Source organism: Thalassophryne amazonica, chromosome 2, assembly GCF_902500255.1.
Source record: "Thalassophryne amazonica chromosome 2, fThaAma1.1, whole genome shotgun sequence".
Lineage (NCBI taxonomy): Eukaryota > Metazoa > Chordata > Actinopteri > Batrachoidiformes > Batrachoididae > Thalassophryne > Thalassophryne amazonica.
In genome coordinates, this window is record NC_047104.1 from 146,288,280 (window position 1) to 146,314,353 (window position 26,074).

Sequence of the window (26,074 nt, forward strand, 5' to 3'; positions counted from 1 at the left end):
GAGGATTCACTGTGGCTCTTCTCCAGTATTGGAACATGTCACGGACCTGTATCGGAACCCGATACCAATCCAGGATCAGTTTAGCCCCATCCCTAGTGACAAGCGTGTTGACACTGTGACTCCCTGCAGGTCCTGTATTTCAGTGTCAAACAATAAACGCTTAAATTAACAAAGCAGTTTCTAAGACCCCATTCAGATTGGGGTTGGCAATCCAGTTAGATATGGATTCAAACCACATCAATTTTCAGACTGAAAGTGATAGGAAGCCTCAGAGCACAGAAACAGACAAAAGACGACACAAAAAAGTGATATGGCATTAACATAAAAATTTATAAATCCACAAAGAACAGTCTGGATTATAAGAGAACTAAACTTTCATGCCTGAAACACACAAACGGCATCGCACCTTGGACACGTGCATTACACGCAGCAGTCACACGTGTGTAATTACACTGGGCTGCATTTAAGTTGTGTCACTGCTTAGTGTTTCCACATTGTTTGCATTCAATAATGGCTTTTTTGTCAACATTGTATTTCCTGTAATAGTTATTTGGATGTGATTTTTTGGGGGGGGGCTTTTTATTTGTGTGTGCAACACTCAACCTCACTCATTGCTGAGGCCACACGTTGTGGCAAACTTTTCAAAAATTATCAACTTAACAATAAATATAAATCAATACATAAAGATTGACCATCAGTTTTTCTTTTGTCATGTTATTTTTAACTAAAAATCCAAGTTCTGTGAGTCACAGAGCTCCCTGCGATTTCAGTGAAGGAGCGTTGGTAAAAGTAAAAGAGCAGAAAAATTACTTCTTGTAACCAGGTTGCAGTATTGAGACTTTTATCAATTGCTGGAATGTATTTTTTTAAATTGTATTCATATTTTACATGTCTCTGAGCTCTTTCCAGTCATGGAAACTCAAGTATACAGTTGTTAGTTATTTATAGCTGCCTGTACGACGTCAAAGTGACTGTCTACAGATCATTTCTCTGTCTATTTTAGCTCCACACCACTCACGGCACATGTGAAAAATAGGCACCAGGTCTATTCTCGAGAGCAGTGAGGCAGCCAAGATGCGAGACACACTTTCAGAACACTTCCTTCATGTAGGCGGTGCGCAATGTGTAATCTGTTAACACGGCCGCCTAAATGAAAATCAACATGCAACATGTTTCAGGCCTTAAGCAATCCCACTTTGCCTTTCTGCAGTTTAACATGAATAAATCCGTTTTTACATGTTTCTCTGCATCCTTTAGATAATCAGGAGCACCTGGAAGAGCTATAACCTGCAATAACACATTAACCTCCTTGGGAAAAAGCATATATGATTAAGAATTTCTGATTTCTGGTTTCCAATCAACAAACTGAAGGGTAATAAAAGTATTATACACCCCAGCAACTTCGGCAACAGGTGAAGTCGTCCAGACTGAACAACCCCCCAGATAGATCAGGTGATCTGACATGATTTTTTTTTTTTTTTTTTTTCTGTATCTGTATTATCTTTGTCTCGTGTACTGACCTCACACTTCTGGATGGCAGGTGAGCGTGGACAATCTGTGTGATTGTTCTTCTCCTCTGCCGTATTATCGCCGTCCTCCGCGCCAGTGTCCGCCGATGCACCCCACTGCTGGTTGCCGTAGTTACCATCTGGCGGCTGGGCGGCCGTACCCTGTGATTGGCTGAGCTGCAGCCTGATCTGTCTGTTCTCTTCTTCCACCTCTCGTACCCGTGACTCAAGGACGGCTCGCTCTAGGACCCGGGCAGCCGGAGTGTCCACCAAGCAGGGAGCCAGGAGGAGAGATCGACCATCTGCATGAAGAGGGAGAGAGAAAAAGAGTTTCAGCCTGTCCACAGTTCATTTACAAGATAAACATTTGCTATGAAAATTCAGTAAGGTACATCTTATATATTATATTCCATTTCTAAGGTGGAACTATACTAGTATACTAAGGTATATCTAAATATCTAAAAAGGAAGAGTAAAATAGATGAGTAGAAAAGAGTAGAGTAGAGCCACTTAGGCGCCTGGTCTTGAGAACCAGGGATGGCAGGCTGAAAAGCTTTTATAACCCATGGGAACTCTCCTACCCACCCAAGCAGCTCAAGAAAAAAGTATATATAATAATAATAAATAATAAAACATAAGAAAGATAAGACATCATATATATGTTATATTTAAATATTAAGGGTAATGAACAATGTATACAATAAATATAGTACTATATAATATACAGCACTAGGTATTAAAACCTAAATATAAATACAGGAGAAGATTGTAGCATAGGTAATTTAGTATGTAGACTAGTAGTAAAATTAAATTATAGTTAGTAGGCTAAGCTATAAATCTGGTATTTTATTATAGAAACAGATGCTATGATGTAATGTGTATTGTTATCTATCTAAAGTAACTCTGCTAGCATACTATAGGAAAATAAAAGCATAATCTATATGCTATCAAATGGAAACCTAAGAACTTAGGTACTATATGTTGATCTCTTTAAAAAAAACACATAAACTGATGAATAATTAAAAATCCACACCATGTAAAATAAAATTGTAAATAACGAAAATAAGTTAGTTTTAATTAGAATAGCTAAATTAGCCATTAATAAGACAACCGTACCTAGAAAGCTAACAAGATAAACGAAAACGGTAATTAGTGTATAAAGTATAATAGCGTAGTTAAACCTACAATAATGGTATTAACAAATACATATAAAAATAAATGTGGACAAAAGTATGAATAATGTGGGTTATCAAACAGAAAAGAACCAACTATTTTGTAAGCTATGATAAACGGTGCTACAGCCGGCTAGGTAAGCTTAGGTTAGCTGTTAGGTATAACTAATTGTACCCCACTCCTCCAATATTTCCATAAATATAATAATAGTAAAAAAAAAATAAAGGGGGGGGGGGGAATCGTAAAGCATGTTTAAATGTATATGGAGACATGTTTAGCTTTTGTAATTTTACACTATTAGGGTATAATTCATATTAACAGATGTAAACAGTTTACCATAGTTTCCTATTTTTCTTTTTTTAACTAGCTTGGGAGTTCATGTGACTTATACGGTGCAACTTATATACTGAAAAATCCCATATTTGTTCCTAATAATAAGTATAATAACTATATATTATATAGGAATTTCCCAGGAGTCAAAGCACGAAAAATAAATTCTAATAACAAAAGAATAAATGTCAATAATAACAAAAATTACATACCATCAATCCACAAAAAAACCAAATTAATGAGCTAATAAAGGATAATAGCAGAATAAAGGTGTGACGAACATTCACAAAAGTAGTTAAAATGTTTGTAGAAGTTGTTAATCCTATAAAGCCCACCTTGTGAAATAACTGTCAGAAAATTCTAATTTTTTGAAACAAGAGTCTTTATTGGACCTTTCAACAAACCCACCAAAAAAACAAACAAACAAACAAACAAACAAAAAAAACCCCACAAAAAAAACCTTTTTGCATATATGAGTTTTTATTTGTATCATATTTGGAACATTGGGCATTCTGGCATAAAAACATCCATTTTAAATCCAGAGCAAACATAACATTTCAAACCTATAAAATGCTGCATTTTCTTAGGGAAATTACTGTGGATCACTTGTTTCAGGCAGCCATTATGAATGTCACATCTGAAGGCCCTTTGATGCATAAGATACTGACATCTGGTGGTTTGTCTGTGCACTACAAGTATCTCATTGTATACGATGGGTTTTTTGCTGAGAAAATATCACACTGATGAAGCAGACATCTCTGAGCGCCTTGGGGCAACTGTTTGTTGTGATTTGGCGCTATAGAAGAAAAAAGTTGATTGATTGATTGATTGATACCACATTTTTTTTAGACTATGTAAGTCATGTCAAGACTGTTTTCTTTCTTCACCCCCCCCCCCCCCCCCTTTTTTGGCTCATCCTGTTATGTCAAAAAATACTTCATTATCATCCACAGCCACAAGATGGCACCATCAACAGGTGAAGCAACCTCTTCTTGTGTACTGATTTGAAAGTGGTACCATCTGATTCAAACTCCAGAGCAGAAGGTAGAGATAATGAACCACTACGCTGAGTCTTTGAGAATGAGTGAAATCAATAAATCATGTTCTCAAATTGAAAAATCACGCTCATGAATAAAGAAAGGGAATAACCTTCATACACTCTTGTATGAAGAGTAGAAATAACCATCATCCTAATTGGCATTCCACATGCCAATTAGGCAATTGTGTGGGAGAGCCAGACTTGCAACAAGGACAGCCAGGCTAAGGGAAGGCAAACATTATACTCTTTTAAGCACATAGGAGCCTTAAGATGTTCAGTTCCATTTAGGAAGAAAAATGTCCTAACTTCATCCTTTGTAGTGCCATGTTTACATTAGAAATGAATAATACACTGATAAAATAGATTTTGCTTCTTGTTGAATGAGGTAATAGCACCTTGTTTCAAAAATAAATGTGATGCAAAATGTTTTTGTTTTTTTTATCTCGTTTCTGGATATATGCAACAAAAACTACAGTGTGTCCATATAATTCAGAAAGCATGGGCGCAATTTGGTGGGGGATAGGGGGGACATGTCCCCCCACCTTTTCAACCAGGGGGGACAGAATAGGGTATGTCCCCCCTACCTTCTGACATATATGTGTGTACTTAAAACATGCTATGCCAGTCTTATGTGCAAACCATGTCAGAATAGTATCTTTGTTTCTGCAAGTTTGTATTTTTTGGCAGCACTGACTTGTTTACAACACCTGTTTCTTGTTTGTCACATTCGGAATTTTCTGGGACTGCATTTGCCCAGATTTGAAACCAAAAATAGTTGCCTCTAGGGACTAGTGTCTACACATAAGTATCAATGGACCATATGCTAATTTACTAAATTCTGAAAGTTAGAAAAGGAAATCAGAAAAGCTATCTGGGACCTCAGAAAGCCCATCTGCAATTACTGCTTGATCTCCAAAATCAGTCTATGTAAGCGAAATTATGTTCAGTATGAGTGTTGTCATTTTTGCCACTTTAAAAGTTAAATTCATGATAAGAAATTTATCCTAAACTTATGATCTGTTGTTTTTTTCAAACTTATGCAAAAACAAATCTTGAGAAAAAAAAATACAGTATGCGATAGTTAATAATTATTAAGAGCCTGTTCTTTCATGTTTATGAATACATTTTACCACATTGCAGTTGTTTTTTTTTAATGAAAACTCAACCTATCATTCTTTTTGAGTTCTACACATGTGGTGAGACCTTATTTACACCAGGATGTTAATAAAATCAATGCTGGCTATTCTCAGAATAAAGTATTTATATCCACAGTTTCAAATTGCATAAGTCAAATGGTGTCCACTTTATGGTCTTCTCAAAACATTAAAATTACTGTTCTGGATGCTCAGAATGCATCTGAGCTTATTGAGAAACTGTTGGCTTAGACCCCCGGCCTATGGGCTTCGGCCCTGCGGGCCTCGCACTTTGTCCTCCCCAATTTCTACTTCTAAATTGCGCCATTGTCACAAAGTATGGTAAATGTTTGTAATACCACAGAAAACAATTAAGCAACAATGTAACTAAAACTTGACCTTTGTAAGGAACTATCAGAGCCAAAGCTTCTTGCTACTAAAAAACAGTAAGGATGGTTGAAATGTCAAAATCCAGCTTTAAATTTTGCAAATTTTTGTGTCATTAACACAGAGATGTGGCTGTCTTTCAAATCATCATCCACCATCTCCTGCTACAGAGTGGTATGACTGTTTTTCTACAGGCAACATGTGAATGCAGCATTGTTTTAATCTCTTCCTTTCCTGCTGCCTACTTCGTCCGAATGCTGCTTGAGCAGCAGCTGATTTGGAGCATCCTGGGAATGTTCACATCCTCATCTGTTCATTAGAGGTGAAGCAAAAGCAGAAGACAAGAGAAGGGATGACTAGAGGGAGGGAACAGGACCTGAGAGTACAGATGGCAGATGGACAGTCAGCGTCAGACATTTAGACAACCACAAAGGCTGCTGACATCCTCTCAATAAAACTATATCAAATCATACCAAGTGTGGCTGCTGTGTTTTTGCGATGGATGTGCTTGCGGTGTTGTGTGCCGAGTAAGTGCTTTAAGACGAACAGACAGATTTCTGCTGCTCAGAGCATGAAAGCTCTTCAACAAGTCAGTCAATCATTCTTCTCCTGAGAGCTAAAGCTGACGCAGTGCACCATGACAACACATCAGTCACATCCAAGTGTGTACGTTTGTGTCTGTGTGTGTGTCAAAGAGACATATTTCTGAACCATGGAGCTCTCTCCACTTGCACAATCAGTATTAACGTGCAGCCCTATTCAGACGGGATGACTGTTACACTGGAAGGCAGGGTAATGCAAGTTTACCACATGACATCTCTAATATTCATTTAAATTCAGATAAATTTATTCAGCATAAGTCACCTCAAGGTGTTTCACAAGAGTAAGGTTTAACCTCAGTCACTTACTGAGTAAGCACACTGGTGACAGTGGTACGAGAAAAACTCCCTCAGGCATTTTTCAATTACAGGAAGAAACCTCAAGCAGACCAGACTCAGTGGAGTGATAATTCGCTTTGGTCATAAAAATAAATAACTAAATGAATAAAACAAAGCACAAGAAAGAATGATCACACATGAAAAAATAGAAATGTTGCAGCTAAGCAACCAGGCACCCAAATGGAAAAGAGCAGCATCTCAGAAAATTGAAGAATTGACAAATTTTTGATCAAAGCCAGTTCAGTCAAAGAAAGAACATTCTCCAGAATTCATTCATAAGATGCTTCCAGAAGTCCTCAGCACTGTCCACATTTCCATTTTTCCCCATAGATCTCATATGCTTCAGGCCCAGAAGGATCTCAGAGGATCAGATGGACAGAAGGATCTAAACTGAACAAGAACACTTTTGTTTTTGCTCCCATTTTTCATGAGCTGAACTCAAAGATCTAAAACATTTTCTGTATACACAAAGATCTATTTCTCTCAAATATTGTTCACAAATCTGTCAAAATCCATATTAGTGAGCACTTCTCCTTTGCTGAGATAATCCATCCCACCTCACAGGTGTGGCATATCAAGATAGTGATTAGACAGCATGATTATTGTACAGGTGTGCCTTAGGCTGGCCACAATAAAAGGCCACTCTGAAATGTTCAGTTTTATCACACAGCACAATGCCACAAATGTTGCACATTTTGAGGGAGCGTGCAATTGGCATGCTAACTGCAGGGATGTCCATCAGAGTTGTTGCCCGTGAATTGAATGTTCATTTCTCTATCATAAGATGTCTCCAAAGGCGTTTCAGATAATTTGGCAGTATATCCAACTGGCCTCACAACTGCAGACCAAGTTTAACCACACCAGCCCAGAACCTCCACATCCAACATGTACACCTCCAAGATTGTCTAAGACCAGCCACCCGGACAGCTGCTGCAACAATCGATTTGCAGAACCAAAGAATTTCTGCACAGACTGTCAGGAACCGTCTCAGAGAAGCTCATCGGCATGCTTTTCGCCCTCATTGGGGTCTCGAACTGACTGCAGTTTGTCGTCATATCAGACTTCAGTGGGCAAATGTTCACATTCCATGGCATCCAGCATGTTGGACAGGTGTTCTCTTCATGGATGAATCCCAGTTTTCACTGTTCAGGGCAGATGGCAGACAGCATGTGCAGATTTCTGATGTCAATGTTGTGGATTGAGTGGCCCATGGTGGCGATGGGGTTATGGTATAGACAGGCATATGTTATGAACAACAAACACAGATGCATTTTGTTGATGCCATTTTGAATGCACAGAGATACCGTGACGACATCCCGAGACCCATTGCTGTGCCGTTCATCCACGACAATCACCTCATGTTGCAGCATAATAATGCACGGCCCCATGTTGGAAGGATCAGTACACAAGTCCTGAAAGCTGAAAACATCCCAGTTCTTTCATGGCCAGCATACTCCCAGGACATGTCACCCATGGAGCATGTTTGGGATGCTCTGGATCGGCGTATACAACAGTGTGTTCCAGTTCCTGCCAATATCCAGCAACTTCGCACAGCCATTGAAGAGGAGTGGACCAACATACCACAGACCACAATCAACAACCTGATCAACTCTATGCGAAGGATATGTGTTGCACTGTGTGAGTCAAATGATGGTCACACCACATACTGACTGGTTTTCTGACCCCCCCCTCCCCCAATACAGTAAAACTGCACATTTCAGAGTGGCCTTTTATTGTGGCCAGCCTAAGGCACACATGCAATAATCATGTTGTTTAATCACCATTTTGATATTCCCCACCTGTGAGGTGGGATGGATTATCTTGGCAAAAGAGAAGTGCTCACTAACACATATTTAGACAGATTTGTGAAGAATATTGGAGAGAAATAGGTCTTTTGTGTATATAGAAAATGTTTTAGATCTTTGAGTTCATCTCATGAAAAATGGGAGCAAAAACAAAAAGTGTTGCCTTTATATTTTTGTTCAGTGCATGAAGCTTCAAACTGCATCAGCAGTGCCTATAGGTCCTGGTTGCCGGTAGTATGCCTCCTTCATCGACAACTTGAACTCAGACAGAGACCAACGCAGGAATCAATCCACCAAAATGAATGCTTCACAGTGACACAATCTTAAAACAGTGAACTAACAGACAAAGGGCTAACGTGTTCATATCCCTGCAGTTCTTCAGTAATATTTATGGCCAATTTGTAGTGGATGTCATGTTAGATGGAATGGGAGTGGTTCCTCGATTTACACTGCATTACAAATCAAAAACAGGTATTACGCTTTTGGTATTATGTTACGTTGCTGTTACACTGCATACAACTAGAAGACGTGAAAAAAACATCTGTCATGTTTAACGGTGTAATTTATGGAATTAAGGGACCTGCTAAGGCCAGTGAAAGGAAAACAATGAATGCTTTCAATGCCATTTCATTTCACCTAAGAGGGTCTGGCTCAGTTGCTGCACTAAGGAAGTAATTTGGTTCGTCATGTAAATGGATTAAAAACCAAGTGACCAAGGACTGCCATGGGACCACAGGTGGCAAGTCTGGCAAGGAGAGCAATTAAACAATACATTTTATAAGTGATTTTGCACTTTGGGACTGACTGGACAACAGCCGGTCTGCTCTCGTGCACCCCATATGGTGGCAGGGCCTTACCTGTGTGGTTCAATTGGGGTGAGTTTTGTGATCCTTTCATTTCCCATTGTGGGACAAATAAAGGAATAAAGGGATGTGCTATTGTTGTTGGATTTCTGAACTAAAACTGCTTTGAAGTAATGAAATACACAATAAATTAAAGAAAACTGGTGGATGTGTGATTTTAAATTACTTGTACTCACTACTTACAAACAAATCGGTTCACTCTAATGGGTACAGTTCACTAATGGGATTGCCTCATATGCTCACTAGAGCTTCATCGGTCAATCAATAAGACGCGACATTAAGCTATCTTCAACAACCATTACTGTTAGTCTCTACAGCCGATGCTTCAACTACTTCATAACAAGACTGCAGAGAGGTTTGCGTACTGGAACTTATGAAGGAGTGCAAAGAAACGTGATAGGGCAGACAGAAACAGGAGGGAAGAGGAGTTGAGCAATGCCTCTCCAAGCACTCCCAAACCTGAGAAAAATTGAATGACATTTAATTTCCACAGGATACGATGCAGTATTTCCAGACATTTCTATTCACATGAGATTAGTATATGCTGAGGTAATTTAGACTGATCATTTCAAAGAAGTTAAAGTAACCAGAACCCCTACTAAAATGATACAGAATGACTGAAATAGTGCATTTGGACACGACTTAAAATTACTGGTGAACTCCTGTGACAATTACACTGAGGAAAAATGTAAATGCAACACCTTTGCTGTTGCTCTTACTTTTCATGAGCTGAACTCAAAGATCTAAAACATTTTCTGTTTCTGTTTCAGGTGGGGCATATCAAGATGCTGATTAGACAGCATGACTACTGCACAGGGGTGCCTTAGGCTGGCTGCAATAAAAGGCCACTCTGAAGAAAAAATAAAAGTGTTGTATTTATATTTTTGTTCCATGTGTTTTTGGTCAAGGATCAATGATGGAAATATATCAACCTTGCCAGTGGTAAAACATGACTGTTGGGAAAGTGTCGTGACACGGACCCACAACAGGGGGCGTAAATGAACGGACAATGAAAGAGTCAAATATGAACACTTTTACTGTTGTGAATGAGCACAACCAAGTACAGCAGATTACAGAATGTCAGATAATAGTCAATCAACAAAGGGGACGTGTGGGCAGGCTCGAGGATAGAAGACGTCTGTCCTGAGAAGAACCGGAACCACACGATTTCCTCTGCCACCGAACCAGGAGAATACTGGAGCCGCCAAGTCCCGAATCCCCAGGTGGTCACCGTCTCCGAGCGTTGGATCTGGTACTGCTGGCGAGGAGCAGAAACAATCAGAGGTGGGTGTGTGTACACCCAGTAACAACGCTGGTGGAGATCCCACCTCCACCTCCTATCCAGAAAACAGGTACATGCAGCAGTTGAGAGTACTTATCACAGAATAGCGTGGGGAGCGAAGACGTCAGCTCTCCACGTCTCTCACACTCAGCCTCCGGCTGCGAGCACTCACGGAACTGACTGCAAACACTGTGTAACAAACACTTGTCAGAAAAGACAAAAGCAACGGCTGAGAGTTTTACCTTTACTGGTAGATGATATCTCGGCAAAGAGGTGGAGATGACGTCCGGTATTTATGGTGTGGACTGATGAAGTGTAGATGGGTGACAGCTGTGCTGAGATAATGAGTGACAGCTGTCACCCCGGCTGTGTCCTTGGCGGCAGCGCCCTCTGGTGCCTGAAGCCCGCACTTCAGGCAGGGCGCCCTCTGGTGGTGGGCCAGCAGTACCTCCTCTTCTAACCCACACAACAATGACATCAACTAAATGTGACAAATAATAAATACAATTATTCACAAAAAAATTCTCATTTTAATTTTCTGAACTTTCACTTGCATAATTTATTTCCACCCTTGAAAAAGAAATGTGAGCTACCTTTTATAAACACTACCCATTCTAGAGCCTGTGGATCCCCTGGGCAACGTGCTTGTTTACTGTATTTGTGTCTGAGCTTCCTGAGTGTTCTGCACAAAGTTTTACTTGAAAGAGGGATGGGCATTTGCACAACCTTGGCCAAATATTACGTTTGTCAGACTGCTCATTTCAATAAAATGTATGATTTCCTCACAAATAAAGAATAAATGACTTGTCTGTGTCTGTTTTTGTTCGATCCTTTTGTCATTAATTAACTGCGTTCCTTTTCAGCTGATGTTTGGTGCTTAAGCTATTTTTTACCTAAGGCCATCAAATATGGCTACTGGGTATTGTGAAGATTTTGTGTCCTTCCATTAGTCTGTCCATCTCCCCATCTGACTTTGCTCAGCGTAGGTCCACTCCTATTACTGCCAGAGTCTTCACATTCACAAGGAGCATTCTTGGGACACAGACCTTGGACAAGTTCAGAGATGGCTAACCTTGACCTATTTTAAGAGGTTAAAATGTCACATTCTGTTTATTTTTATTTATGTATTTATTTATTTATTTTTTGTGGGGCAGGGATGACAGGCAATCAGAGTTGAGTGGCACCATGATGTCAGTGCCTGGTCTACCTCCATTCCATTTGTGTGTAAATATAACCTCTTTGTCATATATTATGTAAAAGCTAGCGAGAAGTAAACACTTCTAAAACTGAAAACGCTGTTTTTGGAACCAGATAACACCACTGAAGTGATTTACAAGCCATTTAGCAGAAGTTAGCATGGTGACGTCACAGGCTGGTCTAGCTAGCTGCAACCTCTTTTCCAACCTTTTTATTACTATTTTATTTAAGTTACCGTGTTTGTGAAGTGTTGTGTGTTGCCCAAAAAGCAAAAATTAAAAAGTCAAACACTCAGTGTGAGTCTGAGGGAAACAGAATAAAGAGTGAACTTCTGCTGTTTGTCAATGTAGCCGGGGACAGAGCTGTGACTCGCCCGATCTGAGAGCTCCTCACAATGGGCAGAGAGAGAGACAGCAGCTGGCCACCGGGTCAATAGTCCCTCCCCGCGTAGAGCAGACCGTGTGTTTTTTAAAAATAGACAAACACACTGCTTCGCTTTAAATGCACAGTAAGTCTATTTCAGATGATCAGAGTGGACCATCTTTCTTTTAAAAGGCTTTATTTTACTCTATGTGTCACGTTAGAAAGCGGTAGCTATCGTAGGTAATTTGATTAGCTGTTATGCTCCAGTCGTTTTTTTTTTCTGCAGACGTTGCAGCGCCACACACAGGCCTGGCATATGTACTACAATGTTAAACTAAGCTTTGAGGCACAGAATTTGCCTCGAACATTTTTTGTAATCGAATGACAGGCAATCAGAGTTGAGTGGCACCATGATGTCAGTGCCTGCTCTACCTCCATTCCATTTGTGTGTAAATATAACCTCTTTGTCATATATTATGTAAAAGCTAGCGAGAAGTAAACACTTCTAAAACTGAAAACTGTTGTGTGGGCCGCCGAAGAGGAGGTACTGCTGGCCCACCACCACCAGAGGGCGCCCTGTCTGGAGTGCGGGCTCCAGGCACCAGAGGGCGTTGTCGCCTCACAGGAGCAGCCAGGGTGACAGCTGTCACCCATCACCTGAGATGAGACAGCTGATATCAATCAACAGGGAGGTATATCAGCAGGACGGCATCTCCACCTCATTGCCGAGATATCGCTTTACCAAGGAGGTAATGTATCCAGCCGATTATATCAACCTTAATTACCTTTTGCCTTTATACAGAGAGAGAGAAGAGCAGCAGGAAACAGTATTTGGATAAGTACTCACACTCCTGCACTTTAGTGTTTTCCTGACAAGAGGTGGAGGTGGTGTTCCACCCTGTGTGTTGCTGGGTGCAGCCGCACCCACACCTGACTGTTTCTGTTCCTTGCCAGCAGTACCGGATCCGACGAGCGGAGGCAGTGGCCACCTGGGGTTCGGGACTTGGCGGCTCCAGTATCCCCGGGTTTCGGTGGCAGAGGAAATCGGGTGGTTCCGGTTCGACTCGGACAGACGTCTCCTATCGTCGTCCTGCCCACACGACACCTTTGGAATTCGGTTACTGCTGTATTTGTAATCTGTTGTGTTTGTTGTGTGAATTCACAACAGTAAAACTTTGTGATTTGACTTTCTCCATTGTCCGTTCATTTGCGCCCCCTGTTGTGGGTCCGTGTTTTTGGAACCAGATAACACCACTGAAGTGATTTACAAGACATTTAGCAGAAGTTAGCATGGTGACGTCACAGGCTGGTCTAGCTAGCTGCAACCTCTGTTTCGTCTGTGTGTAAATATAACCTCTGTCATATATTATGCAAAAGTGCTGTGAGGATCTCTGCTTCTGGACGTCCCAGCTTGAGAACACTTTCCGTGTTTGGAAGGACATGAACTTACAACTTTCCTCTGTGAGGCACGTGTCTCTGCCTGCTGTCCTCATGTGGAAATATATAAAACATCTTTCACCTCTGCGCCAGGCTGCAACGGCCACACACAGTGCCCAATGTTATGACTGGGTATAAAAGGAGCATCCCCAAAAGACTCATTCAAAAGTAAAGATGGGGCGAGGATCACCACTTTGTGAACAACTGCGTGAAAAAATAGTCCAATATTTTAAGAACAATGTTCAGTTGCAAGGAATTTAGGGATTCCATCATCTACAGTCCACAATATAATCAGAAGACTCAGAGAATCTAGAGAACTTTCTACACATAAGCAGCAAGGCTGAAAACCAACATTGAATGCCCGTAATCTTCGATCCCTCAGGCAGCACTGCATTAAAAACTGACGTCATTGTGTAAAGGACCTTACCGTGTGGGCTCAGAAACACTTCAGAAAACCATTGTCAGTTAACACAGTTTGTTGCTACATCTACAAGTGCAAGTAAAATCTCTACCATACATCAACAACATCCAGAAATGCAGCCGCCTTCCCTGGGACCGAGCTCATTTGAAATGGACAGATGCAAATGGAAAAACTGCGTGGTGGTCTGATGAGTCTACATTTCAAATTTTGTCCTCTGGACAAAAGAGGAAAAAGACCATCCAGACTGCATGGGCAACTTACACATCTGTGATGGCTAAAAGGTACATTCAGGTTTTAGACCAACACATGCTGCCATCCAAGCAACGTCTTTTTCAGGGACGTCCCTGCTTATTGCAGTAAGACAATGCCAAGCCACATTCTGCGGGTACTAGACTGGCCTGCCTGTAGTCCACACCTGTTGCTCAGACCTGTCACCCATTGAAAATGTGTGGTGCATTATGAAGCACAAAATACCAAAAAGGAGACCCTGAACTGTTGAACAACTGAAGTCGTACATCAAGCACAAATGGGAAAGAATTCCACCTACAAAGCTTAGTGTCCTCAGTTAGTGTCCTCAGTTCCTAAATGCTTATTGAGTGTTGTTAGAAGGAAATGTGATGTATCACAGTGGTAAACATACCACTGTCCCAGCTTTTTTGAAACATGTTGCAGACATCCATTTCAAAATGAGCAAATATTTTCACAAAAACAATAAAGTTTATCACTTAGAACATTAAATATCTTGTCATATATATCTTGTCAAATATAACAAATATATGTTATTTGTTTGCTATTTGCATATTTTATAAATCATTCATGATCTGTCTCTAAGTTCTTTTATGCAATATTTGACTTTTCATGGTATCACAATACTTATTTAAAAAATACAATTCGATAAATTTAAATTTAACCTTTATTTAACCAGGTTAGTCCCATTGAGATCAAGCTCTCTTTTACACGGGAGACCTGGACAATTATAAAGTTTACAATAAAGGCTTCATGACATGATTATCACGATTCACGATGCATTGTTACATCCCTACCAATCAGGTTTTGTGTTGAAAAATATAACAACAATAGTTTTCAATGGAACACAGTGTTGCTTTTCTTTAAAAAAACAAAAAACAAAACTTGAACCTCATGAACATCATGATGCATGAGTTTTTGCCATGCGGCAGTGACAGAAAACCATACCAGCATCAAGAAAATAAACTCTCGGACCCGGAGGCAAAAGATTTATCTGGATCACAGTTTGGAACTGGTTCCCAGTTAGCACCAGTTCTTGATTCCCAACCCTAATATAGTCTTTTACAGATCCAGTGAAATTCATATCTACATGACATGACAGTCAACTCTACTCCTGCCTTTTTGTTTTTGAGTCTTTAAGGTGCTCATCTCATGGGAAACCCTTCGTGTTTATTCAGGTGGAGTCTTCATTTAGTTGTTGACCTACTAGAAGATCTTCTGAACAACTGCTGTCAAGGGGATTCCTTCACCAGGAAAAGAATTATCCCGTCATCCACCACAACTGTTATCTAGTGGAGCAGCTTAGCTAAAATTTCCATAGCAATTGTTCATTTTGTGATAAAAGCATAGAATTTGGCACATATATTCACACACACACAGATAGTTTGCACCATCTGTCATGCTTAGTTATCATTTTTATGGGGTAACATATGTCATAGAATCCAATGGATGTTGACCTTGTTTGACCTTTACTTTGGACATGAAGCATTCAACACAGTCAAAACTATTAGATACCTACTGGAGAATTGGCAAGACAGCTGCTACCAGAACCACGACCCCGCACCTGTCCGTCATGATTAATGAGTTGGGCAAGGCGATACAGTCTGCGTTACCCTTGAACTTAGACGTAAGTTGGATAACATCTCGGAGCAAATGTATGCCTTGCAAAGGAAGATGTCAGAGACCAGGAAATACTCATAAATTGGATTTGGTCGGTCAGAGGAGCTGCAAATTTTTTTTCTCTGCTTAACCCTAAACATGGCAGGCTTATCAGCCTCCAAAGGTCAAAATGCCCTGCTGTTTTCCTCCAGAAGAATTTCTACAGCCTTGGTGAACCATTTGGCTGCCCCTCTTATCTTCTGCCCTCCCCGACAGTCTGATTTTGTCAAGGCAACTCCAGACATTATGCACACACTGCAAACTCATCTGACTGATACAAACCCATCTCATCTACACACATGATGCACGCCTCCTCTCCCATCCACAAACCCTACCCCCCTCTACTGTGCACCACAAACAGGTGAATGCACTGATTAGCTCATCTACCAGCCTGAAGAGTTGAACTAATTAGAATCAGCTGGTTTAGACGGTGGACTGTACAAATACACTACCAGTCTTTTGACTGGTTGGACTTTTACCCACTGAAGACACTGTTTTCCACATCTGATACTTATCCATGGTCTTTCAGCCTTTTGGCATTCCTGGGCTCACCAGTGCACAGTTTCTTTCAAAAACCTAACCACATAATTAGAATGACAAAACCCGTTATCTCTCAGACAGGTCTGTTTTGACCTTTCAGACTAATGATGGCTTGTTTACTGGCAGTGATAGATCATCGAGTTTAGGGCTGCAGCTATCAATTATTTTCGTAATCGAGTATTCTATCGATTATTCCGGTGATTAATCGAGTAATCGCATAAAAAGTACTTCTGTGTTTTTAAACAACATCAATACTCCAGGGCTCTTTCTAAGCAATGGCACAATGTCCCTGTGCCAAAGTGTTGGCATTTTGCTGAAATGGCGATGGGATGTGGCTTTCTATTTTGTTTTCTCCAACTTGTAAAATGTAACCATTTAATAAAGGTTGATGGGCTGGGTCCCTGCGTGATGTATTTTTTAATCCCTTTTTCTCTGCAATTCAGCAGATGCATTTCAGCTGGAGGTTGAACATGCAGCCTCAGTCAGTTTTTTTTTATTATTATTTTATTTAAGTTACCGTGTTTGTGAAGTGTTGTGTGTTGCCCAAAAAGCAAAAATTAAAAAGTCAAACACTCAGTGTGAGTCTGAGGGAAACAGAAGAAAGAGTGGACTTCTGCTGTTTGTCAATGTAGCCGGGGACAGACCTGTGACTCGCCCGGTCTGAGAGCCCCTCACACTGTGCAGAGAGAGAGAGACAGCAGCTGGCCACCGGGTCAATAGTCCCTCCCCGCGTAGAGCAGACCGTGTGTTTTTTAAAAGTAGACAAACACACTGCTTCGCTTTAAATGCACAGTAAGTCTATTTCAGATGATCAGAGTGGACCATCTTTCTTTTAAAAGGCTTTATTTTACTCTATGTGTCACATTAGAAAGCGGTAGCTATCGTTGGTAATTTGATTAGCTGTTATGCTCCAGTCTTTTTTTTTTCTGCAGACATTGCAGCGCCACACAGGCCTGGCATATGTACTACAATGTTAAACGAAGCTTCGAGGCACAGAATTTGCCTCGAACATTTTGTTGTGTGGGCCGCTGAAGAGGAGGTACTGCTGGCCCACCACCACAAGATGGCACCCTGCTTGGAGTGCGGGCTTCAAGCACGAGAGGGCGTCGGCTTTGCTGGAGGTGACAGCTGTCATCAATCAACACAAGCTGTCACCCATCACCACCACTACAAAGACCGGACTGCAACTCCACCTCCTCGCAGAGAAATCAACTACCATTCAGGTAATTTTCTCTGCTGACAAACACTGTGTGTGTTTAACCTGAACTTCTATTTGCAGCCATTTTCCTGGAGTGTTGCCTTATCTGGAGGATTGGCATTTGGTGTGACAGCGACGGCTTCGCCTCACATCCCAACTCAGATAAGTGGTTGACCAGGAGCTGCATGAGTGTGTGTGATTGGAGGTGGAGGTTTTCCCTCCTTTACTTATGACAGACTGTGGATTACTGAGTGTGCGAACTCACACTCATCTGGACTGTCTCTGTTTTCTGCCAGCAGTACCGGGTCTGACTGCTGAAGACAGCGGCCACCTGGGGCGCAGGGCTTGGCGGCTCCGGTGTTCTTCAGCTCCGTTGGTGGTGGAAGCTGTGTGGGGATCCAGCTCTTCTCTCTCCAGGCGTCTTCTATCGTCAAGCCTGCCCACACGTCACCTGGTGTATGATTGACAGTCCACCATATTGTTATTGTCTGTACGTTGTTGTGCGATTCACAACATTAAATTGTTACTTTTTGGCTTATCCATTGTCCGTTCATTAACGCCCCCTGTTGTGGGTCCGTGTCACGTCACTTTCACAACACATTTTTTGTAATCGAATTATTCGAGTTACTCGATTAATCGTTTCAGCCCTAATCGAGTTACATATGGATATTTCACAGCAACATCCCTTTAGTCTCTTAAAAATGTCCATCACATATAGAATTACTTTACTTCCTATGCTGCTCAACTCATTTGCATGTAAATATGTTAATTAAAACTTTTAGCCCACATGCATAATTTGTTTTCTATCCTTTGTATGCTTTGGTGGAAAGTAGAAACCTACAGCTTCCCTTAACCACTGCACAGATGGATAAAGGCACTGCAAAAGAAAAGGTTTAGCGCTTCATTTAATACATTGTTTTCTTTTTTAATGTAAGTCTGATTGATATATGTGATCATGACACAGCCAGCAAAGTAAAACACTCTGTCGTGGACTCTACATCAAGATAGGTACTGCACAGTGATTTGAAAAATAAATATATTCCTTAACCATAATTCCACAGATGCATGAGAATATGTGTACTGTTGTTTATTAAATCTTTCTAGGAAACAACATACAGTATCTGGACAAAAACTCTGTGGACAAAACCTGATTGTGGTGAACTAAACAGAAGTGCTGACAAAGGAATGCTGATGTGGCTTTGGTGGTGCTCTGAGATGTCAGAATGAAAAATAAAACAGAATGAAAAACAGAAAATTGAGTCCACATCATTAAAAATTGAATTTAATAGTCAGATCGAAGGAAACTGGAGCCTGAGAGCCATAAAAGTATCTATGTTTCCAAGATCCAGTAACCATTTTTGTCTGGAATTTGATGCAGGAGACCAAAACCACAGCAACCCCCCCCCCCCCCCCCCCAACTATATTCCACTCTAAACTCTACCTAAAACTAAATTATACAGCTGAGGCATTATGGAATTCTGCTAAATAAACAAAAATACATAGTATTGCAATTTTACTTGTGTGAATTTCTTCATACTGGGTAAAATCATTGTATATCTGATATATATAACTAAGCATGGTTGGGATTTCATGTTAAACATTCTATACAGTTATAGATAATTAACACAGGACCCAAAACACCCCTGACATAAGCAAAATTTAATACTGAAACAGTGTTTTAAACTTCTGTGCTGCTCCTCCTTCCCTCAGACAAGGTACATCACCTCAGCATTTAAGTCATATTTAACATCTCTTTATAAGACAACTAATTAACCATATTATATTGCTGAAATCTACCATATGACCCCTTTAATATGCCCACATATGAGGTCTGTTAGAAAAGTAGCCGACCTTTTTATTTTTTCAAAAACCTGATGGATGTGAATCACATGTGCTTGCATGAGCCAACATTGAACCTTCATGCGAATGCGTGAATTTTTTCACGCCTGTCAATTGCGTCATTTGCTGCTAAGCAGCCTTTGTGTGAGGATGGGCGAAGTCTCTCATCATTTTTCTTTGCAATGAAACGGCGGAACGACTGGAGCAGCGCGACTGCATCAAATTTTGCCAGAAACTGGGCGACAGCCAGGTGGAAACCATTTGGATTATTCAGATGGCTTTCGGTGACGATGCTATGGGCATCACACAGCTTAAGGAGCGGTACAACCAGTTTGAAGACGGCCGCACAACGGTGGAGAGCACGCTGCGCTCCGGTTGGCCATCAACATGCTGAAACAACCGGATCATTTCCAAAGTGAACGCTGTGGTGATGTGGGACCGTCGTGTGACTATCCGAGAAATTGCGGAAGAGGTGGACATCGGCACTTTTTTGGCCCATTCCACTATGACAGAAGATTTTGCCATGAAAAGAGTTGCAGCGAAATTCATGCCAATGGCTTGGGCACGAAGCTGGAATGTGCCGAAAAATGCTGATGTCCACCTCTTCCACAATTTCTCGGATAGTCACACGACGGTTCCACATCACCACATTTTTCACTTTGGAAATGATCTGGTCATTTCAGCGTGTTGATGGCCGCCCGGAGCGCGGCTCGCTTTCCACTGTTGTGCGGCCATCTTTAAACTGGTTGTCTTCACTTAGCCTGGAAAAAGAGTCTGTTGGTCTATAAAAAAGCCCTCCGTAAAGCTAGGACATCTTACTACTCATCACTAATTGAAGAAAATAAGAACAACCCCAGGTTTCTTTTCAGCACTGTAGCCAGACTGACAAAGAGTCAGAGCTCTATTGAGCCGAGTATTCCTTTAACTTTAACTAGTAATGACTTCATGACTTTCTTTGCTAATAAAATTTTAACTATTAGAGAAAAAATTACTCATAACCATCCCAAAGACGTATCGTTATCTTTGGCTGCTTTCAGTGATGCCGGTATTTGGTTAGACTCTTTCTCTCCGATTGTTCTAATTAATTAATGCTTCGATCTTAAATATGATCAATCTATATTAGTTGGCTATGTACCACAGGCTTTTAAGGTGGCAGTAATTAAACCATTACTTAAAAAGCCATCACTTGACCCAGCTATGTTAGCTAATTATAGGCCAATCTCCAACCTTCCTTTTCTCTCAAAAATTCTTGAAAGGGTAGTTGTAAAACAGCTAACTGATCATCTGCAGAGGAATGGTCTATTTGAAGAGTTTCAGTCAGGGTTTAGAATTCATCATAGTACAGAAACAGCATTAGTGAAGGTTACAAATGATCTTCTTATGGCCTCAGACAGTGGACTCATCTCTGTGCTTGTTCTGTTAGACCTCAGTGCTGCTTTTGATACTGTTGACCATAAAATTTTATTACAGAGATTAGAGCATGCCATAGGTATTAAAGGCACTGCGCTGCGGTGGTTTGAATCATATTAGACGGCATTGCTTAAATTTTCATTGTTACGCAGATGATACCCAGCTTTATCTATCCATGAAGCCAGAGGACACACACCAATTAGCTAAACTGCAGGATTGTCTTACAGACATAAAGACATGGATGACCTCTAATTTCCTGCTTTTAAACTCAGATAAAACTGAAGTTATTGTACTTGGCCCCACAAATCTTAGAAACATGGTGTCTAACCAGATCCTTACTCTGGATGGCATTACTCTGACCTCTAGTAATACTGTGAGAAATCCTGGTGTCATTTTTGATCAGGATATGTCATTCAATGCGCATATTAAACAAATATGTAGGACTGCTTTTTTGCATTTGCGCAATATCTCTAACATTAGAAAGGTCTTGTCTCAGAGTGATGCTGAAAAACTAATTCATGCATTTATTTCCTCTAGGCTGGACTATTGTAATTCATTATTATCAGGTTGTCCTAAAAGTTCCCTGAAAAGCCTTCAGTTAATTCAAAATGCTGCAGCTAGAGTACTGACAGGGACTAGAAGGAGAGAGCATATCTCACCCATATTGGCCTCTCTTCATTGGCTCCCTGTTAATTCTAGAATAGAATTTAAAATTCTTCTTCTTACTTATAAGGTTTTGAATAATCAGGTCCCATCTTATCTTAGGGACCTCATTGTACCATATCACCCCAATAGAGCGCTTCGCTCTCAGACTGCAGGCTTACTTGTAGTTCCTAGGGTTTGTAAGAGTAGAATGGGAGGCAGAGCCTTCAGCTTTCAGGCTCCTCTCCTGTGGAACCAGCTCCCAATTCAGATCAGGGAGACAGACACCCTCTCTACTTTTAAGATTAGGCTTAAAACTTTCCTTTTTGCTAAAGCTTATAGTTAGGGCTGGATCAGGTGACCCTGAACCATCCCTTACTTATGCTGCTATAGACTTAGACTGCTGGGGGGTTCCCATGATGCACTGAGTGTTTCTTTCTCTTTTTGCTCTGTATGCACCACTCTGCATTTAATCATTAGTGATTTATGTCTGCTCCCCTCCACAGCATGTCTTTTTCCTGGTTCTCTCCCTCAGCCCCAACCAGTCCCAGCAGAAGACTGCCCCTCCCTGAGCCTGGTTCTGCTGGAGGTTTCTTCCTGTTAAAAGGGAGTTTTTCCTTCCCACTGTTGCCAAGTGCTTGCTCACAGGGGGTCGTTTTGACCGTTGGGGTTTTTCCGTAATTATTGTATGGCCTTGCCTTACAATATAAAGCGCCTTGTGGCAACTGTCTGTTGTGATTTGGCGCTATATAAATAAAATTGATTTGATTTGATTGATTTGTACCGCTCCTTAATCTGTGTGATGCCCAGAGGATCGTCACTGAAAGCCGTCTGAATAATCCGAATGGTTTCCAACTTGTAGTTGTTAGGATTCGAGTCAACAACCCCTGAGCAGAGAACCACAAGGAATGAGGGTAGAGCAGGTTTTATTGTTCGAAAGGTGCACTTGAGCAACACAGGGTAACGTGACAGACAGGAACAGAGAATGACGTGAACTTGGGTCAAATAAGAGGAGATATGTCCAAATTCATCTCAGCTAGCCTAGAAGGGAATACACAGCAGTGGTGGCCAAGCGGTTAGTGCACTTGTTTCCAGAGCAGAAATTTCTCACTGCAAGACTTCTCTCTGCCCATTCTCAGCAAGGGCATCAGGTGTAAAACTTGTGCCAAATCAACATGCAGATCCACCTCTGATCTGCTGTGCCAGTCCCACGTGAACCAATGGAGAAGCTGAAGAGACTTACTAACATTTATCAAGGGAGGTAATATATAAGGGCCCATTCACACATGACGATTGAAGCCGACTAGCCCACGAACGAGGAAATGCATGCCATTCATGAAAAATCGGAACTGCCTCCAACACCTCGTACATCTGTTGCTACAATTTTTCATGCACACCACCGGCTGAAAGAGAGAGTGCCCCGTGAGAGCCCATTCAATCCCTCTCAAGGCAGGTGTCGGCCAAATTATAGGTGACACACACGAACATCCAAGACCGCTTGCTGTGCACTTAGAAAATGTGTGGCCATTCGTGCTGTCAGTGCCAAAACAGTGAGCAGAAGATCACTTTTGAGCTGGATGCATGCAAAATATTTTAATTATATAATTATAATATAATTTCAAAATATCATGTCCTGATCACAGAAGCAAAGTTTCTGTGGAATAACAGCTATTTTCTATTTATTTAAGGCATAACAGGTTAGGAAAACACACTGTGTACCCAGGAACAAAACAAAAATTAAAATTTGTTACATAGTGTTATTTTAGTAATGATGAATTGGTCAATTATTCTTTCGATTATTTTTTTTTTCTTACATGTGAGTTTTGCCATTATTTGTTTGAGTTATTATTAAAAAGCCTTTATCACACAACATCAACGTTTGAGCTTGTAACAAAGTTATGTTATATTCTGACCAAAAACATACCTGGAGTAGGGTTTTCTTTTATTTTGCACATATATAGATTACTGACACACCACAAAGAGATTTCCATCAGGTTTCACTCGATTATGAGCATTTTTAGATGCTTACAGGATCTGTCTCAACCACTGACAACAGCAAGAGTCCACAAAAGTATTTTAAAGGCATGACTAAAATGTAATATGTGATCTTTAACAAGATATTTTCATGAAAAAAGACAAATGTGCAGTGAACTGCATTTTATTTTTCTTTTCTTTTTTAGTTATTATTACTATTATTGTTGTTGTTGCTATTATTATTTATATAAATAAATCTAAATTAAAAATATTACAATTTGTAATAAATTTGACTCTTTTACGACAACAAACGCTGACTTATTAATCATTATACAGAAAACAAATACACACAAACGTGCTGAGATGCCAACAGCTTCATGCTAACTTTAACATTGAAAACGCCATAGACATGCTAACATGGTAGCATTGATCCCGTTTTTAAGTTATAAAATACATCTATCAACTGTTTCAGAAGACCGTAAGAGGTCAGTTTAACATAAAAAGGTAAATATTACTCACAGATATATGCTCTTTAGTGTTTTAGCAGGGAAAAATTAAGTTAAAGCGAAATAAAACAAAGAACCAATGAAGCGGCAGATTGAAGCACTGCTTCATTGGTCCAAGATTCAAAGCAATGCCGTGCTGCAGAAACGGTTGACTATATGAAACAAATGAAACATTTGTGGTAAAACAAAGTTATTTAGCAATTAATCGATGACTAAATTAGTTGACAACTACTTTAATAATCGATTTTAATAGATTAACTCGATTAGTTGTTTCAGCTCTGCTTGCATGACATGCTAATGATATGTACTGACCGAAATGATCACTCTCTGTTTAAATCAGCCAGAAAGGCCGGAGTGGCACCAGCCTTTCTGGCTGATTTAGTTAAACCTTATGTACCGGCCCGGACTTTGCGATCACGAGATGCAGAACTGGTCTTTGTCCCAAGGGTGAGAAAAAGGTCTGCGGGACAGAGAGCCTTTTCATACTGTTCTCCTGTTTTGTGGAATACTCTCCCAGCCTCAGTGAGACTTTCAGATTCTTTGGAGACTTTTAAGAAAAGACTCAAGACACATCTTTTTACCCAGTCTTATCCTTTTTAAAATTATTTTAAGTTCTTTTACTCTTTATTGCGTTTTATTGTGAACTTTTAATTGTTTTTGGATGGTTTAATTTTATTTTACATTGTTTTTTTTATTATTTTATATTGTTTTTGAGCTGTTTTTATGTGAGGGGCCTTGAGGCGATATAAATTGAATACATTGAAATTGATCAGATGGGGGTGGGACAGCCACATCTGAGTGCACACAGCCACAGAATTATGACAATATGACAAGCCAACAGCGCCACAAATATGCCACTTTCAATCATGTATCACCAAAAATATGCTTTAACAAATGCTGTTTTGTTAGTTATTACGGCACTTTTTTCTCTTAAAAAAAATGTTCATCTCCTTGTTGATTATAGTCATTATATGCTCCTGTTATAAGACAGTGATTGTAGCGCAGTGGTAAAGTTTCTGTCTGTAATCAGAGCTTTTGTAAACTGCAGGTTCGAATTCCATGAGTGACTTTTTTTTATTTAACCAGGGTATTTAACCACAGGGTTCTGTATTGCATCCCTTTTATTTATTATTTACATCAACCCAGTGATATTCATTCATTCATTTTTATTTTATTTTTCTCCCCATCAGCGGTGAGATGTGGTGCAACACATTCCAGCTGCTCACACTGTGCACACGCATGATGGTTTGTGGGTTCCCATTTCGTGTTTGGTTCTGTGTCTTTCATGTTATGTGTGAAGAGGCCTAAGATTCTAAACTAAAAACCAGGAAGAGTTTAATAACTGAAGTTCTGAATGTCAACAGACTATGACTGAAAAGTTAACAAGCATACAGCAGCAGACAGGAGTATGTAAATGAGGATTTTTGAATGTGTTTAATTAAATGAGCCTCTTACAGGTATGTGCTTTGTTATGCAAAAACTCTGCCACATAACTGAGCATGTTCATGCACTGACAAAAAACAAAACAACAACAAACAATCTTTCTTTCAGACAGTTATTTTTCCATACATGGTATTTTAGTAAACTGGTGAGCAGTGTTGGGGTCGTTCAAAAAAGTAATACATTACACATTAGTCACTACTTTTCAAAAATAATGCCACACTTTACTTCTTTACTTTCTGTGGAAACTAACTTGTTACCCCTCTGGGGTTGACGCTGTCCTATACGAAGGCTGGGACCAAGCTTTACTGAATTATAAATAACTTTTTAATGATATTAGACAGAAACTTACTTTTTTGCTGAAAAGTTAACTCCCGGACTTTCAATCCACCGTTGGCCATGTACTCCGTGAGTGTCCAATCGGAATTGGTTCACCATCACATAGTTTTCCAAAATCCTTTGTAGGGCAGATTTACCTCACGTGATAAACCAAAGATCATTTTCAGGAGTGATATCTTACTAGCTGGCCCATTTGAATAGCCCCCTAACTCCTCCAATGTGCCCTGCGCCATTACGCACAGCGACGGTGAAAGCAGACGGAGCAGACGGAGAACCTTGCATGACAATCTCACGTGCATGTGTAACTATCAGGATTGCTCCACTAGTTTGCATTTGAATGTTACTGGATTACTCTGTGGCTCTCTCCCTGTGGCGTAAAGCACTGTTTACCATATCAGTGAGGTGA

At 40.4% G+C, this 26,074-nt stretch overlaps 1 protein-coding gene across 1 annotated transcript in view; it reads right to left on the reverse strand.

The window, feature by feature from the left end:
- The window catches only part of LOC117532291 (LARGE xylosyl- and glucuronyltransferase 2), a 164,466-nt gene that overhangs the window by 100,321 nt on the left and 38,071 nt on the right, over positions 1 to 26,074 (reverse strand). The window contains exon 3 of the mRNA XM_034195612.1: positions 1,521 to 1,810. Within this exon, the coding sequence (XP_034051503.1) occupies positions 1,521 to 1,810 (290 nt within the window). The remainder of the gene's footprint in view (positions 1 to 1,520; positions 1,811 to 26,074) is intronic.